The sequence below is a fragment of the Ciconia boyciana genome, chromosome 2 (genome assembly GCF_034638445.1).
Source record: "Ciconia boyciana chromosome 2, ASM3463844v1, whole genome shotgun sequence".
NCBI classification, from domain to species: domain Eukaryota; kingdom Metazoa; phylum Chordata; class Aves; order Ciconiiformes; family Ciconiidae; genus Ciconia; species Ciconia boyciana.
Genome location: NC_132935.1, coordinates 27296088 through 27313822, shown reverse-complemented (window position 1 = coordinate 27313822; position 17735 = coordinate 27296088). Strand labels below are relative to the sequence as shown.

At 40.1% G+C, this 17735-nt stretch overlaps 1 protein-coding gene across 14 annotated transcripts in view; it reads right to left on the bottom strand.

Moving 5' to 3' along the window:
• TRIQK (triple QxxK/R motif containing) overlaps positions 1–16859 on the bottom strand; it is a 64056-nt gene extending 47197 nt beyond the window's left edge. The window contains exons 1-5 of one of the 14 annotated variants that reach the window (XM_072852217.1): positions 15828–15892; positions 14111–14160; positions 13427–13523; positions 13196–13326; positions 1005–1116 (exon numbers count right to left, since the gene is read on the bottom strand). In XM_072852217.1, coding sequence (XP_072708318.1) covers positions 1005–1056 — 52 coding nt within the window. In that variant the 5' untranslated portion in view covers positions 1057–1116; positions 13196–13326; positions 13427–13523; positions 14111–14160; positions 15828–15892. Of the gene's footprint in view, positions 1–1004; positions 1117–13195; positions 13327–13426; positions 13524–14110; positions 14161–15000; positions 15017–15075; positions 15509–15827; positions 15918–16794 lie in introns of those variants that run through there. The other 13 variants (XM_072852215.1, XM_072852220.1, XM_072852219.1 and 10 more) reach the window with 13 other exon arrangements.
• Between the last annotated feature and the right edge of the window lie 876 nt (positions 16860–17735).

Below are 17735 nucleotides of genomic sequence, written 5' to 3'. Positions count from 1 at the left end.
ATTAGCACATACAGCCGCAATGTCTAATAAGACAGCTATTTGCATAAAAGATCAGCCACAATTTAGAATGTGTTGTGATAGATGTGGAAAGGGAATAACAAATCTATATTAGCATGTACGAAACCGAGATTGTTTTCACAATTTAATTCCTCGGGGACTGTGGCTCATCACCTTCTCTTGTAAAGAATCCTGCATTCCCTGAGGAAGCAACTTGCCATGAGCCAGAGTTAAACTAAAATATGGATTAATAAGAGATAATATTTATTATTTATGAACCTTGCTGTGGGAGTAGTTTCCAGCGTAACTTTCTGATCAGACTTCCATAAAGGAAAAGCCTGGAACCTTTATGAGCCACGAAACGATCTGAAAAGCACCTTTTCCCCATCTAAAATAGCAATGGTCATCCTACAATAATCGGTCATCTTAACTTTTACTGTAAACAAAATTTGTACTCAAGTCTTTCCCAGCTGCGTCTGGCTGCTCCGCTGCCTCCGACATCAGCGAGTGGAGGACCTGGCCTTTCCTCCGTTTCCTTGCCAAATGGAAGGGATAGGCAGCACACCATGCTGCATGCACCCCGAGCAGCCTTCAGGTCCCCAGAATTTTAATGACTACATAACCATTTAAAAAACACATAAAGGAGCTTGTCACTGCTTTTTTTACAGGCTACTAAAAATACTTCAAGAGTAATTTCAGATCTGAAGGCAACATGAGCCCTCCTCAACTTTCAAGCTTTTACAAAAGATGGTTTTAAGAAAGTGAAGTGAGGCCCAATGGAATGATTTTTTGTTTATTGCTATTTCAGAGATACTACAAGGTCAAAAAACATCTTTGTTTTTGTGGTTCCCTTCACTGTTTTTTCACCCTCTTTCTCTTCCCCTCTAGTAATTCACCTGTGAAGGCTTACACCCTTGGAAGAACATGTGATTTTTCTTTTCCTCCTCTTTTATTCATAAGCAGTGACTGATAATAATTAATATACACAATAAATTGCCTATTATCACCTCCAACTGTCAACAGCATTTTGTGAGATAAAAACCAGTTCTGAATGTCCATTCAAGGTCTGGCCACAGGAGTGTTTAAATCCAAACTCACTCTTCTTGATGCATACACACACTGTATCAACCAAAAAAATTTAAAGCAATTACTTTAATGAAATAGAAACATACCATGAGTGACTTTAGAAATACTAACAAAAAATAAGTACAGGGACTATATAGCACAAAGATTGCACTTTGTCCATTTATGGCACAATACAAATGATTAATAACAGTGATAAGGCTTAAAGTGTGAACTAGTGAACACTCAAAGATCTACATATGAGCATGTGTACAAACTTTCTTAGTGGCGATAGTTGATGGTATGTCTGTATTCTTCAGCAATAAGCTGCCTAAATATTAATAGAGAGCACGTTAAAGAAATAAAAATAATCAATGAAATGACTGGTTTTGTAGCTGAAATACAGCTAGTCAGTTGAGAGAAAAGCAAGTAAAACTCCAAGACAGAAAAGAACCACTACAGAATGTAAAAGTACTGGACCAAGCCTTCAGCTGTAATTGAAAATGCAGGTGAATGCACAGTGAATATCTGCATATATACAGAAGTACCTTATCCTTAATTGCAAATGGATATCTAACTTTAAAATCCTTCTTTTTTTTTTTTTATTGGATGCAATGCAGGTTGATAATTTGAACTTATAACCCAAATCATTCTTTAACATGATTCAAAGCTTACTGATGTCAGTGAAAGAATTGGTCTTTTACCAGTCAATTCCATAGCTCATAGTTTAATAAATAGTGGATATTAAAACCCTTACAAGTTACAAGAGAGCAAAAATAGCCTTTTATCCTCCTCGGCTAAAACCCAAGGAGCACATCAGATCCTCCATGAACTCCGAAGAAGTGGTAGCACTGCATTTAAAGTGGGAAGCTGTCTGCATGTAGGTATTTTGCAAATCATTGCAGTTGGTTATTTTAATTGGCTTTTTTTTGGTGTACTGCTGAAGTACAGTAACTACAGTCTGTCGGCAGTGGAAGAAATACAGTGGAAGTAACCTGCAGTCAAAATTGCAAGAATAATGCAGCTGAATACTTTAACCATACTTTAGCCAAGAGAAAGAATTTTAAAACCTTTACTACTACTACTTTAAAAAAAACATACAAACAAACAAAAAAAAGGAAAAAATACATTCATGTTCTATTGATAAGTCTTACAGTAGTCTTCACCATTCCTGTGGAAAGTCTCTCTCAAAGGATGAGACCATTTCAATGGAAAGAATACCTGCCCACAGTGCTTCTTGCAGAATCGAGCTCTACTTTCTTTGGGGATTTATTTAATTTTCTTTTAATAAAACAAATTTAACATTTCGTTACTTAATTTAACCTTGAAAGCAGCAGAGGTGATTTAAATTCAGTTAAATTTGGGAAAAAGAATCAAAAACCAGGATCCATAACTCCAGCTGAACAAATATTGCTAAAATAATTTTAACTTTCTACACAAGGAGAACAAACACTGTAACATATCACAACATCAAAACCATCTAGGAATTACAACTTTTATTCTGACATATATCAGGTTGTTTCATAGCTTCATGTAAGCACCAGGAACAAAAAGCACATTGTTACTTCCAGCAAGCGCCCTTTGCACTCTAGGGAAAGGAGCTGCTCTGTTGTTTGTTAGTTATACAGTGCCTACAAAACCCATGATATTAGCTCTACATTTATTTAACAAAAGTAGTATACAGGTAATAGTCCATATGAATACTCAGCATATTCTCCTGGATGTTTCAAAATCCTGAGGCAATATATTACAAAAAATAAATGTCATCAACAATCCAGATTAGTTCCACCTGATTTCAGGAAGGTAAGCGAGACACCCAAGTTATGCAGGAGGCCACTTTCGCTCCCTTTAGAGAGAATGAAGAAAGAGATGCAATGGTAAGGGATCCAAATTGCCTTCAGCAATCTCGCTTTCTTGCTATGCTCCTAAACCTCCCCTAAGTACCTAAAATTTGGTGGGATTATTTAGGCCCAAATATTTGCATTTACTCCTCTAGCAAAAAGTCTATTTACTTTTGCTAGATATAAAATGTTTTTAAACATCTGAAGAGTTGAAAAGATTATCATTAAAAGTATTCATGACAGCCAGGAAAAAAAGTGGAAATTTCAAGGACTGCAAAACCTGACTAAGATTTTTTTTTTTAAAAGACTTCATACTTATGTAAATTTGGGGTTTTTTAAGGAAAAAGAGGCTATTAAAACTGTCAAAGGTTACTTCCATTCCCGGTAGAGTACAGTTTGTCAGAGCTTCTACGGGAAGAAGAATCAAAATGTACTAGGCCAAAACTCACTTATAAAAACATTACTTATGCAGAAGATATCTGTTTAGCAATTGGTGTTATACTTGTTATAAAAACAGTATGACATTTTGTGGAATTGCAGCCATTTTGTAGCAATTCTATGCACCTTACATTTACTTTTCATTATTAGGATTCGTTATTTGTCTTCAGAACCAAATTCCCTACTCACTTCAGAGCTGAGTAGAGCTATACCATCTGTGCAACATATATTCATTTTAATATGAAGACAGATCTTCATCTGAACAAATTAAAATTCCAAACGTTCAAAGATTTTTTTTTTCATTTTTATGAATATATGATGGCATTGGTGTGTCAAGCAAATATCCTTAAATAAGTTCATGAAGGAAAAAAGCATACATGTGGTTCATTTCTGCCTTGCCAGACAGTTCAAAATGTAGTATTTCCCACAGGAAAGAGTAATCTCTGCTAAAGGGAAAATTACACAATAAATGACACCATATGCAGTATTTCAGAATTACATTCTTCAAAATAACAGAATCTGTTTAAACTTTTTTTTTGGGGGGGGGACGGACAGCTATGGTAGAAATCAGAGGTAAAAAGGGTGAGAAGAAAAGAGGCATCCAGACTACCCTGATGCCCAGAGGCACATCCATCAAGGATGGGTACAGCCTCCATAGGAGCAACCACAGATACTGCACAGCCACCTCTGTGGTCTGAGGGTAAGTATGGCGGACACCGCCACCATCACCACCACGACTGCACAAGATGGAAATGAAGCATGTGCCTTCTGCCTCGCAAGTTAAAAAGTTCATCGAGTCAAGAGCAACGACGAGAAACAATTAGTTGCTCTGTCTCAGTAACTGAAGCAGCAGCAGCAAACATTTTGCGGTTTGGTTAAATCCAGGCACTTTTATTCCCTCTTTGATCCCCACCACACATCCCTTCAGCACTCATTTCCTTTGATGAAGTAGGGAATAATTTAAATAACAGGTATAAAGCTAGAGGTCATAGACCTTAAATTTCAAAATCAGCTAAGTCTGCCTAAGCACTTCACTTCTAATATGTTATGAAGTTACAATTCTTGCATTTAATAGTGTCACATAGCTTCACTGAGGTCTTATTCCAAAATCTCAGAAATTTTGTTTTGCCCTGCTAGGTGTTACAGCAGGGGAAGAGCGACTTCTTTCCCTTCTTTAAATCAGAAAATAACCCCTCTATTCTCCCCTCTCTTTAGTTTTCGGAAGTGACAAAAAAAATCCATTTTTTCCAGATGTTACTCCTTTCCTGGGACTGACACAAGTCATAGCTTGCTATAAGCTTGGGTGCTTTAATTATATACACTTGTTAACTCCTCATTTGTAGAATTTAAGCTTAGGCTCATTTTTGACAGAAATTAAATTCTTATTTCTCTAAGTGAGAAGAAATATTTAGGGAGTAATTATACTTCCCGTTAGTATATCCATCTTAAACTACAGTTCACAACCGTCCAGAGGACAGAAGGCCTGTTTCACAACATTTTCAATATTGCAAAATGGGATTATGACCTTCAGTAAGAATAAATCTTGTAACTTTTGAAGTTATTCACACACACAAAAAAATCAGAACAATAAGTAATTCCATATTGATAATTTTTTTTGTTTCTATTGTGCCTTTTTTCCGCTTGCATTATCTTGGATCATTAAAAATACTGAGTGAATTCTTCAAAAATTGAAATAGTTTATTTGAAGAAATATATCAAAACAAGACAATTTGAAACTGCTGGAATTTTTCCTTTCCTCTCACCCTGTTTTATAAAAAAATGCTTTTTAAAGTATGTTAGGCTAAGTTTCAGCTTAATTTTCCCCCATTAATTCTATTATTGCTATCTCATCTATTTTGATTCGATTTTCATTGAATTTTGTCTATCGTTCGAGAAGAAAACCAGCTCTCGGCAAACAGTCCATTCCTGCTTGACAATCAACCTAATAACTGAAAACCAGAAGAAGAGAAAAAAGCCACAAATAAGCCGCACAGGCCCAAAGCTGGGAGGCAGACAAATGTGGCCTTCTGTTACATATTTCACTGTAGTATAATACAATGTCCCATCACACATGACTTCAAGTGATAATAATTGCTAAAACTGGTCACTACGTTTATAGCCCAATGATTGCCTCACTTACCTTGAGCGAGCATGCAAAAGTTGAAAACAGGCTACAAATGACAGCAGCAAATAACACTTCAGTACACGTAAACCTAATCGTAACACTTCAGCAAAACTGAATTATTAGTTCCATTACTAAACCCGGTGTTCGAAAGGACTTAAAAGGTAATCTTTCCATCCAGGCTTCAGAATGAATGTGGGTATTTTTCCTTTCTCTGAAACTACTGCAGCTTGATAAGTATTAAATAGACTGATACACAAATGAACAAAAATAGTTTTATGCCACTTTTGTTGTCTCACATGCTGTATTAGGCATTCAGAAAAGCAGCCAAGCTTAAAAAAAAATTTAAAAAAATCTATTCTAGTCACCAGGCAAAAGAAACATTAAGTGTAAAGAGTTTTAATTTGTTTGTTTTGGCATCTATGTTTTCTTCTATTTTCAATAACTGATTAAAGACAGAATAACCTGTTAAATCTACCCATAAAGATCAGAAGATAAAGCTGACATGTATTTCCTTAGCCTTAACGCAATACATGATTTTTTGTATTTTTTCTTTAAAATTGTCTGAGGTAAAAACCAGTAGATAAACCAGTAGATAACTTAGTGTTAACATGTCAAATGCAAAGTTCAGCCCTACAGCACTTAATAATGAGCTTAATAGGCTTAGTGAACAGACCCATAGATGTTAGCAGCAGCATTTTCAAAACCAAGTCCTACTCTATTGGTTTTGAAGGATTAGGCCATAATTGGGTGAAGAGTTTAATACGGCTTAAGTAACATCGGCTCAGTAGTTTCCAAAGTAGTTCAAAACAATAGGCCAAGCACGCTCTCTGCAGATTATATCTAAATTGCTCAAGACTTGGCTCTCCTGAAACCTACCTAGAGATGCCATTAAAGGCAATGAGTTTTAAAATAAAGAATAAAGTAACAGTGTACATGATACCATCTCTTGTGGAGCTTTATGTTTTATTTGGACAAAAAGGGAATATAAGATCACTGATATCTATCAAAAATCTGAATCTTGAACAAAAATTAAATTAAAGGAGTGGATCAAAATCAGGCTAAAACCCTTATATGCGCCAAATGAAAAAAATAAGCTTTGATAGCCATCAGAAAATGTGGTACTGTTTACTTGCCTCATTTTAAGGCAGAGAAGACAAGTGTGGAGTGCAGCTGGGAAGAAAAGGCAGCAAAAAAAAAAAAATCAGCAACTAGCTGAAAAGTATCAGTTGAAATAGCAGAAAGTCATGTGAACATCTGAAGATCCCGGACACAAACATTTATGCAAACGTCTGCTTGGGCTCTTTTCATAGCTTTCCCCGTAAGACCACAGGATGGGAGGAGACTGTGTCCCCATCTATTCCCACTACTCCCGAACAGTGTATGTGTGTGGCACAAAGAAGAATTTTGCTGCAAGGTTCATTGCCCAGGAGAATGACAAAGGAAAGGATGGCACCGAGACTAACACACAAAAAAAGTACTCTTTTGGATGTTTCAAGCCATGCAGTACACGTGAACTTCTATTTATTACAAAAATGTGAGTGAAATACAAATTTAACACTTTTTCATGGGTTGCTGTTTTTGGAGACCACACATTTTTAAGATCCTATGTTCTGATGTGTGAAAGGTTGGCCTTCTCTGGCCTAAAAGATATGTGTGATTGAGAGATTTCTACACCTCAAACTAGTTAGGAACGGAACAGTTATAAGACTCCTAAAAGAGATCATTTAATGAGTAGCTATCAGCTTGCGAGCATCTCTTCAGAAACCCTAGCCTGAGACAAAATGGCAGATGACAATCCACTTCATTCACTCTAATTTCCTGAGTGCAGCTCTCTAAGCACTAGGGGTTTGCACATGCCCTTGGCTAGAGTCAAAGGAGAACACATGCTTCAGCACTGCCATAGTTTTATTAGGAGGGGGATATACTGCCTGAAATCTAGCCTTGTAGACTGCATACAACAAAAAAAAAACCCTGCTAGAGCATACAGTAAATGAGTTCAGACCGGTTTTCATAAGAACAAACAGATTCAACACAAACATCACAAGAAACTGCAGGTCTGTTCTGTTCCTGCTATAATTGCTCAGTCTGGTCACTACTGTACCAAAAACTGTACAACCCTGTAACCAAGTTTAAGTTTAAGGAGATCTGGGTCAACTCTGAAAGAAGAAGACTTTAGCTAAGTTGCTTCTGCTTTTAACTTCTGAATACTCTATCCCACGTACTCAGCTTTACAGCCATCCCAGTTGTTTGCATACTGATTTTTTTTTTTTTTTTATGAGGTGAGTTAATGAAAATCTCTGCCAATATAGTACAGGGGAAACATCTTTCCAGCTCTTCGCTATTTCCAGCACTGACAGTTGCTTAAGTCTGAAGGCTCAAAACCAGACAAGAGGCAAGTTTGGTCAGAGAGCCATTGCCCTGAGCTTTTTCCTACACACACCATTCCCTCCCCTTGAAGGTCTCCTCAAGGTACAGTACATATATGCTATAGAGTCCTTCTATGGTCAGGATACAGAACTGAACCCTTGCCCATACAATATACATTACTTGTGTGCAATAAATGACAGAATGCTAGTGCTTTGAGTTCTTTACTCTGCATATATGGCTATGTTTTAGTACGGTCCCCACATTTAGATCATAATTTCCATGGGTCTATATAAACATGCATGAAAATAAACAGGCCCTCTTCCCATGTAGAACAGGAAGAATTCATCCAGAAGCTCTGCTGTGTAAATCATTTCAGATGTATTTTACTGAAGCCATAAAGGATATTAGCAAGTGCGCTGGGACCTTTTGTTTTAAATTATTATGATCTGTTACTTTAGCAGAAGTTACTAATATTATTTAACCCCACTGGTGTACTTAAAATGAAAATAGTTTGAAGCTTTTTTAAATAGGTTTTGTCTCTATAATAATCATTTTTCCAGAATACCCTCTTCCTATTTAGCCTGTTGGTATGCTGCTTTGTATAACCCAGCTTTCAAATTATCCTACCTTTCAGAATAAAAAGGTAAACAGAAATCTAAGAATGCTTTGTTAACCTCTTCACTCCTAATTATGGAAGATTAATAAATTAATAATTCATAAATTAAATAGCATGTCAAAAAATTCCAAAGAAAGCAACATCTATCCTTGCTCTGACCATTTTATGACTGCAGAACCAAAAAAACCCCAAATTATTAGCTGCTGCAATTCTTTGTGGTTCCATTAAAACCATACTTAAGTTTAATCACAGCAAAGTCTAAAGTTGAAAAAACATATTATAGAAATCTTTCCATGATGTATATATACAACAAAAAAGAAACAATGCTTTCTGCACCCTCTGTAATGGGAAGAAATGACAAATTCAGAGAGATGCAGCATAGCCTTGCCTAGGACACTCAATACTGTGTATGTAGGAGGACCTCTGCAGCAGCCAGGTGGGACAGATAGCTTGCTGAGGTCCAACATCAGTGAGGTAAGGAGACGTGATCAGAAACATCACGGCAAGCTTGACCTACTCTCAAGCCCACCTACTAAAGGCAATACCATTAACAGAAGTAAGTCTGTGTCTTCCAGGAACTTCATCATACTTTCAAACTTTTCAGGACATGTTTTTCATAGAAATTAGAACTAGATGCAACATTCCAGCACCGGTCTTAAAGGGATTTAAACAGCCCTCCTACCTCTCCCCCTGCCTCTACTAGGCAGCACCAGCCCTTCTTGCCACTGCCCTGCACTTGAATCCCCTTTGGCTACAGGTGCTTCCTCACAACCCCAAGTCTTCCCACAGTCACAGCTTTACAAGATAAAATCTTCCATTCTGTACACACATCCAGCATTCCTTCTTCCTCAACACATTTGCAGACAAATTGCATTTTAACAGACTCATATTTCCATGATCTCAGCCACGCTTTAAACTTCATCCCTTCTTCATCAATCCAGCACCCACTGAACCATCCATAGTTTGTCACTATTGCTTTTATGTTTACACCCAGACAATTGACTATAACAGCAAAAGCATCACACCCGACACAAACACTGGGGAAAGTCCCCACAAGTCCTCATCTGTTGACAGTGGCCTCCAGCCATTACTTCTGAATGCTGGCAGTTCACCAGCTCTTTATCCATTTTATTGTTACTGTACAGTCCTAATTTTAAAATTAATTTTAGTTGAGTAACAGTAAATCAAGGACCTAATCAAATTTAAATGTTAGCTATACAAATAGTGTACTTTCAGTTTGACAGCCAAGACACAAAAACAAAGCAAGTAATACACTGCTCCAGGTTAACTGTTTCCTTTTGGCAAGAACACAAGTAATACAAAACTTGTTTAGCAGTGAAGTTAGTGATGTAATCTTAATTGGAGAGCGTAATCAGCTCCACACACAATCAGTGCAACACTAAAACCGCCTACTGGACAATTTCTACATGACATACTACATGAAAGAAAGATCTATGTTTTTTAATATGAGCTTTTAGGCATGATCACTTTTAAGAGTAGACAAAATCATGAGGTGAGAGTTCAAGTAGAGATGGTGACATGGTAAAGCCAAGTACTGAAATATCCTCCACACTGACTTGGTACAGTAACAAGTTGAAAAAAACAGGTAATTTAAAATAGAAAGTTTAAAACATGTTCAACTTGAAACTACAGGGGAGTCTCATGAACAAGCTCTGGGTATCTGAGAGGCTTTACGATGTGGCTGATCCCAGGTGTTCAATCACCTCTCTGCCAGGGATGAGCAGCCTGTAAGAAAGGGCAACAAGAGGGGGTACGTTCTGCCCCCGGGACCCAGGACCCCATTCCCAGCCTATGCATCACCGCAAGCCATCCAAAAAGAAACATGAGTTAAGGTGAGGGAAGCGAACTAAGGTGCAGGTATTGCTGGCTGTTCCATACAGACTGTAATCTGAGGGGTGGGGAGAAGGCGACCAGCTGGCAGCATCTTAAGCCGCAGCATCTAAGGCTTCCAGAGCACATCTGTCAGAGCCATTTGTGAATAAATTTGAGCATAAGAGTTTGTAGAATTGAGAACTTCATATGTAAAGATTACAATGGAAACACAATAGATAAAAGCACAAAAAGCTACAAAGGCTGATTGATAATGTAAATGTGAGAGGGAATTATCATGGGTAAACTTAACCTTTTCTTCATTTACACCACACAGCACAGCCGGAGAGAAAACAATTGAAACTTTGAAATCTACTACATTTCCAACCCAATCTGTTTCCCACTCTAAAAAACAGTTCATAACATAAAAGGTTATTTTGTTCCATTATTTATTTTATTTCAGTGGAAATACATGAGGATAAATTTGGCTTTCTGGCTAGAGGCAACCAACTACAGGCAACGTAACCCCATCTTATTTTGTTGTCTTACTTAAGAATAGAAATAAAAGCATTAGTAGCTGACAACAAACTTGTGTACAAAATGGTGTGCTTCAGTTTGCCTGCTGGATTTTAACTTCGCAATACCATTCTCAACATTAACCTAGCACTAACCTTTGCTCTTTCCCTCTCTCATATTTGCCCTTTCTGGTACAAGTGACTTCTCCACCATAAACTTCTGCTGTCAGAACAGTCTTTCCATATGTATTCATTTCACCAGCTCAACATCTATTCTTGGATTTCTATTTCACCCTTCCTCTCCTGACTATTTCCCATGCTTCTTTACACCTGTTATTGGGTTTACATTGGCTAATTCATCACAACATGTCTTTCTAATTCTGTCTTGTTTTTGATGCTAAAACATACTGGATGAAGGACGATGCCAAGAACAATCACAACACATGAATAAGCAGTATTTTGTTGATGTATGAATTACAATATTTAACATTGCAAAAAGTCCTGGGACACAATAAACTGTATTGTATAAAGCTCCATTGTATCATTGCAATATGTGGTTAGAGAGGCAAAAATCAAACTCAAAAATCGTTGACGCTGATTTTTAGCCTTGCTGCTAAAAAAATGCAGAAGAAATGGGAAACAAGGGAATTAGCACTGTCCATGTCAAGAAGGCCTGGAGTAAGTGTTTACTCAGCCCACTGAATTATAGGGGTATCTATGCGCAGCTAGTGATACAAAAGCACCTGGGGTGCCTTGACATTTTCCCATGACCTTCAAATATAATTCTAATGAATAAAAATGTGTCAGGAATCATAGGCTGTTGCTGAGAATTTTGGGATATTAAAGCTGCATTAATGCAAGTCCTACTTGGAAAAACACATGAAAGTGCTTTTTCTTCTTCTGTAGCAGGACCAGTGACCATCTATGTTTGTCATTACATGAAACAGAGTTCATTCTTAAATGGCAAACACCACAGTTTTTGTGGGACTATCTTTCCTCCTTATCTTCTTTCCAAAGGGAAAAAAAAATCTTACCTGATTATTCTGTGTGTCAAAAAATACTTCAAGACTAAAACTGATTATTAAAGAGCAATAACATCAATTGTATTTCTTCATCTCCTCTACCAACGACACCATGATGTTTATGTTGTGCATAATATTGCAATGATATACGAGATCATCAGCTTGGTAACTAAAAACAGTTTCACTGTGGCTGTGATTGATAAACTACGGATGTATTAAAACATTAAAAATGTTAATCTTTGTAATAATCTCCTGAAAAGTTTTTATATTAATTTAAACCATCGATCATTTTAATATTTAATCATTGCAGACTTCATTTGAAATGAGGATAGCCATTCACTGAAAAGCACTTCATTTTTTATTTTAAAAAATGATCAGCTTGTAGGTATTCTGTAAATCTCTTCACATTTCTTCCTCAGTAAAAAGTAAACCTGCAAGCAATTGAAAAAAATCTACAAAAGCAGAAAAATTTAAAGAGCTTGTGTCAGAACACATATACTTTCACAGTCCTGTTTCCCAAGAGTAACTGTATTACAACAGTAGTATCGTTAAGAGGGTCGGAGGATTGAGGGAGACTTCTATTGTAAATGATAATCATTAGCTTCTTTCTTTGTCTACACCTTGCAACCATCTATATTTTGTTCTCTTTATGTATCTCCTAACACATAAACTACCAACCATCCATGTTTCCTTCTCTTTATGTTATCTCATAAACATAACAATTTACTTATGAAGAATAAGTATTTAAAAGAGCAACTTGGCTCTCCAAGATGATATTAAACTGGTTTAGGTCTTTTTAACATGTAACCCCATTTTGTAACATTAGCCTGCTTTAGCAACATATAAAGACTTTCCAAAATATCCTATCCTTGTCTATAATTCACAGCTTGCCTTGCCTAATGAAAAATGTAGATTAATATGGAAATATCCCAAAGGAAAAGAAAACCAAGAACTTCCTAGTTATGAGAAAAATCTCATGGAAACTCTAAAATTCCAACTGCAATTAATTATGACTAATCTAGATGGTATTTGTCTGGTTTCTTTTGAAAGACTTTTTAAAACTAAGAAACAAAACTAATTCATGGTATCAAGAAACAAATTTCACAGAAAAATCCAAGGGAAATGTCTTCATTGCACTGAAAAAACCCCCCTTGTTTTCTATGCAGAGCCTACTAAAATTGGATGCTTCCTGGAGGTACTGCCATAAAGTGCACTGAGCTAAGTTGTCCTTTAAGACTGGGCTGCAGGATTTGGCTGAAATATTTGAACCAAGCAGATCCTAGATATACACTGGGCAGTATCACAGGTTAATGTATTAGCTTACATGACTAGTCTTCATTCTGTATTTGTGACCAATAGTGAGTTAAGGGATTTTCCCATACCTGCTGTAAAACTCGCACACAAATCGGCATCCTTTTCTGAAGAGGCTGCAGAGTGTAACGGCAAGAGCTATGAAGAAGTCAGGGAACCGGCAGAAGTGCATGTGGAATCTTCCAATGCATACAAACTTATTCTGTACAGTTCAAGTTTATGAAAATAAAAAAACAGTAATAAAATGTACTGCCTTTATTCTTGATTTTATGAAGAAAAGTATATATCTTGTTGCATACTACCTTTTGCTAAAGTCTGGTTTTAAGGAAAGATGTATGGAAAAATCCTGTTCATTCAATGTGATGCAGTAATTGAATTCAGGAACTCAGCTGCTTACATCTGAAACAGAAGAGATAGTCCTGTTTTTATGGAACTTAATAGAAACACATATATGTGTTTGTATGTATATCGATACAAGATTTAAAGTTAATTATAAGAGGAGTTTTACCAATGCTAACAGGAATCTCTGGTTTAGTAATTTGATTTGAAATAATATTTCAAAACCTAGATATTTGAAGAGCTTCCACATCTGTGTTGAAACAACTATTTTCTATATTGCTTTTGCAGATACAAAATACTACTTTAGACAGACTAAGAAGTCAATTGTATCTCTACTTGGTTAAATTAATAAATCAAATTCACAGAATTACAGGATCATTGATGTTGGAAGGGACCTCTTGAGGTCATCTACTTGGGTTCATCTACCCCTGCTCAAACAGGTTCAGCTAGAAGACTATACATAAATTATAAAATAAATTACAGAAAGGATTTACATATTGAAGCAAGAATAACAGAAAAAAGTGAGCAACTGCCCTTTCCTGAAGAGGAAAAAAAAAAAAAAAGTGTCAACTGTTTGTATTGGTGGGATTAATTTATTTCAAAGTCAACACTTCTTCTTTGTTTTCTCTACACTCACGAGTACGGACCTGAAGTAGAGTTACATCTTCACAGCTTCCACGAAGACAGACAACAAGTCCTAGAAGGGTAAATTGTACTAATTCATGACCAGAGATAATCATGTCAACAAAAGCATCTGCCAATTTTTTCCTTAGTGAGCAGACAAGCTATTTTCTGAACAACCAAGTTTGTCCCTAGCCCATTTTGTACCAAGAGGTGAAGTGATTCAGGCAAGGAAGACATACCAAATAACAATACTTAAATGGTTCCATTTTCCACATACTTGTGGATTTTTGTGCATCCCTCAAACATCACTTTCTACAATTTTCCACTATGGAAGTCACACATCAGTAACAAAGGCTGGAAGAAAGTCAACACATCTTTGTTAACAGGTACCCTTCCATTCTGATTAGCTCTTTAGGAATGAGCCCGCTCCCCAAAAGCAAAGAACTTGAGCCTTTTATAACATGTCATTGAATTACTGTGCGTGAGTGTATGTGCTGTATATACAGCCCTGTTACACCACAAGCTCTTTTAAAGGGGCTTTCTGGTACTACGCCCTGTCCTCATAACTATGTAGGCTGACGTAAGGCAGAGCAGTTTGAGAGCCACACGAATAGACTGGCAGAGATCTCTGCCAACACTTCACATTTAGAAATGTTGTGGCTCCCATTTTCTGTCCAGGATTTTCTGAGCGTAAGCACAACCAGCGCACTCTGCAGAAAACACAAAGGAGTCCAATGTACCTGGAACACATCACACCTGCAAAGTAAACACAGCCAGCTCAACAAGCCCAGGTTGTATCAGATTTACTGCACAGGCACAGCCGGCCGACCCCATACAGCCCCATTACACACTGCATGTGCAGCAGCTCCAACACGTCCTGGCCTCACTGTGCGTGGGGGGTCTGCCTACTCACACACACACAGCAGCTGTTTGTCCAGCTCCCAGACACCGGGTAACCCCACACAGACGGAGTTTCACCCACACACACCCAGCCACACCACGCTGGCGGGCAGCACATGAGGAGTTGAGCTCACGAGGGAAAGCTGTGGAGTGTCCTCGCACGGAGACATCGCAGGCTCCTGTCAACTCCTGAGAGCCCCCGGGCCAAGCCTCGAATACAGCCTTCGCCGAGGAGACCCCCTGCTAAGAGGTTTATTTCTCTCCAAATCGGCCAGTGGCAGCCTGGCAAAGGACCCAGCCTGGCACCAACCACCAGCAGGCACGGGGGAATTAGGCCAGGCAGCCGAGGAGCGCTGCCGGCTGCGTGAGGCGGCACGGCCAGCCCCAGCCCTGACGGGAGCCAGCCGCCCGCCCTCGCCTCCTGGGCACAGCGCAGGCCGCGGGGGAGGGGAGAGAGGGGGCTTTTCCCGCCCACACCCAAAATGGCCGCGGCGGCCGCCGCCGCTAACCCCTCCCGGCCCCTCAGCCCACGTTCCGAGGGCGGCACCCGGGCGCCCCCGGCGCCCCCCCGATTGGCAGCGCGCCCCGGCCAATCGCGGAGGCGAGCGCTTTCTCCCGGCCAATGGCAGCGGAGGCCCGCGGCGGACAGCGAACCGGCCGAGCGCGCCGCCAGTGCGGACGCTCGCTGCCCGCAGGCCAATGGCGGCGCCGGAGGAGCGGCGGGGCAGCGCGCCCCCGCCGCCCTGAGGGGGTTGGTTGCCGTGACAACCGCAGGCCCGGCGGTGCCGGCCGGCCCCGGCGCCCGCGGCCCCTCGCCCACCCCGGGAAGCGGCGCGGTACCTCGGGCCGAGCGGCAGCGCTCCGCCTCCTGCCTCCTGCCTCCTCCCTTCTCGCTCGGCGGGGCGACTTCCTGTGCTGGAGGGGCTGCCGCCGCCTCCTGCCCGAGCGCCCCCGCCGCCCCGCCTCCCGCTCCCGCCCGCCCCGCCGGGCAGCGGCCTGCGCGGGGCCGGGTCGCCGAGCCCGCCGCGGTGGGGACTGCCGCGGCGGGGACTGCCGCGGCACCTGCGGCGCCGGGAGCGCTACCCGGTCGCCGCCTTCCCGCGGCGCCCAGCAGCTGCGCTGGCAGGTGTGTCGGGGAAGGGCCCCCTTCCCCAGCCCGTCGGAGGGGCAGCGGCGGCCTCGGCCCCCGCCTGCTGCCTCGGCCCCGCAGCGCCTGCCTGGCAGCCTGCCTGCCTGGCAGCCTGCCTACCTGCCAGCCTGCCAGCCTGCCTGCCTACCTGCCTGCCTGCCTGCCAGGGGGTCGCGGTCCCGCCTGCCTGCCCGTCTCGGGTGGCTCGCTGGGTTTTCCAGGGGAGATGCTTTGCGGGAGGCTGAAAGTTCAGTCGTGGAGTATTTCAGCATCCCACCTTCACACTCTCCACTCACTTTTTACCACTCTTTTGCCTGCCTGTATCGGAAATGTTGCTCCAAACATGTAGAATGAAAAGCAGTTAGCCACCTTCACATCATCATCATCGTCACAAGCCCGCTTCAGTGGGAACTTACTTAAAAGTCCTAAAAACATAACACGTGGGGAATTATTAACCCTGTCAGATAATTTTTCACTACCTTGAGATGACGCTAGGTCCTTTCTAACAGGTAATTTATTTACTCGGGTGCAAGAAGTAAGCCACTGACTCTTGGAACAGCTTACTGATTAGTATTGCAAGTGCATGCTTTGCTTCCTGCAAAATGGCAGTTGATAACCAAGTGTAACACTCCCCTGTAAGGAAAGATACACAGAAAAGAAATATTTGCATTTGTTTACCTCTGCAGCTTAGGAAGTGAAAGCCGTACCCAGCTGAACTTTCCCATCTTTCTAGATGACACGCATACAGAGTGGAGAATGAGCCTACAGAAAAGTTGATTAATCAGAGTTTCTGTCTGGCATGTGTACCAAACCACAGGGTTTTTCTCCAGTAATTTCTGTAGCAAGCTTAATGGATGGCTGAAATGAAACAGCTTTCTTAGAAATACAGCCTGTCCTGATTTCGAGTGATGAAACACAAAGCTTTTTTTGTACCTTTTCTGCCAAGAAATCTCACACTAAGGGTATTCAGCTGCTTTGAACATGGCAGCTCACTGGACACAACCTTGTGTTTTCTTCCCAGGGTATCTTGTCCCCTGTGGGACAGGGGGTGTCACACCCACCTCTGATTTTTCTAACTTCTGTGTGTTCAGAATTTTCAACAATATTTTATTTCATTCACACTCTTAATGGTAAGCCAGGAACCACATACATGTAAAATATTCTAATACTTTATTTTGCTTCCTTGATTGTTTTAATATGATTCAGTTAAACCCAATTCATGATTATGCTCATGGATATTTGAATATAGTATGTGCCAAACAGCAATCACATTCAAATAGCTGTTACACGTGATTTTTGACTGCGTAATCACAACCAAAATAAACAACCATGAAGGAATATCGGAATCAGTGTATCCAGCTACATGATTTTGCGTTATCCGAACCACTGCTGAGCAGTTTGTCCTTGTGAGTCCTTGTAGCAAAATACTTTTAGTCCTACTTCAGTTTCAGCTAATTTCACCTAATCACAATATTGATTTCACCACCAAATTACTATTCTAAGTAAGAAACCTGTGTACGCCCAGAAGCCTCAGTACTGAATCCATGAAGAAGTCATAAGGAATTATGACTTCATGAAAAGGAGCTCTACAACCACTGAGAAATTTTCACCACTTTTAG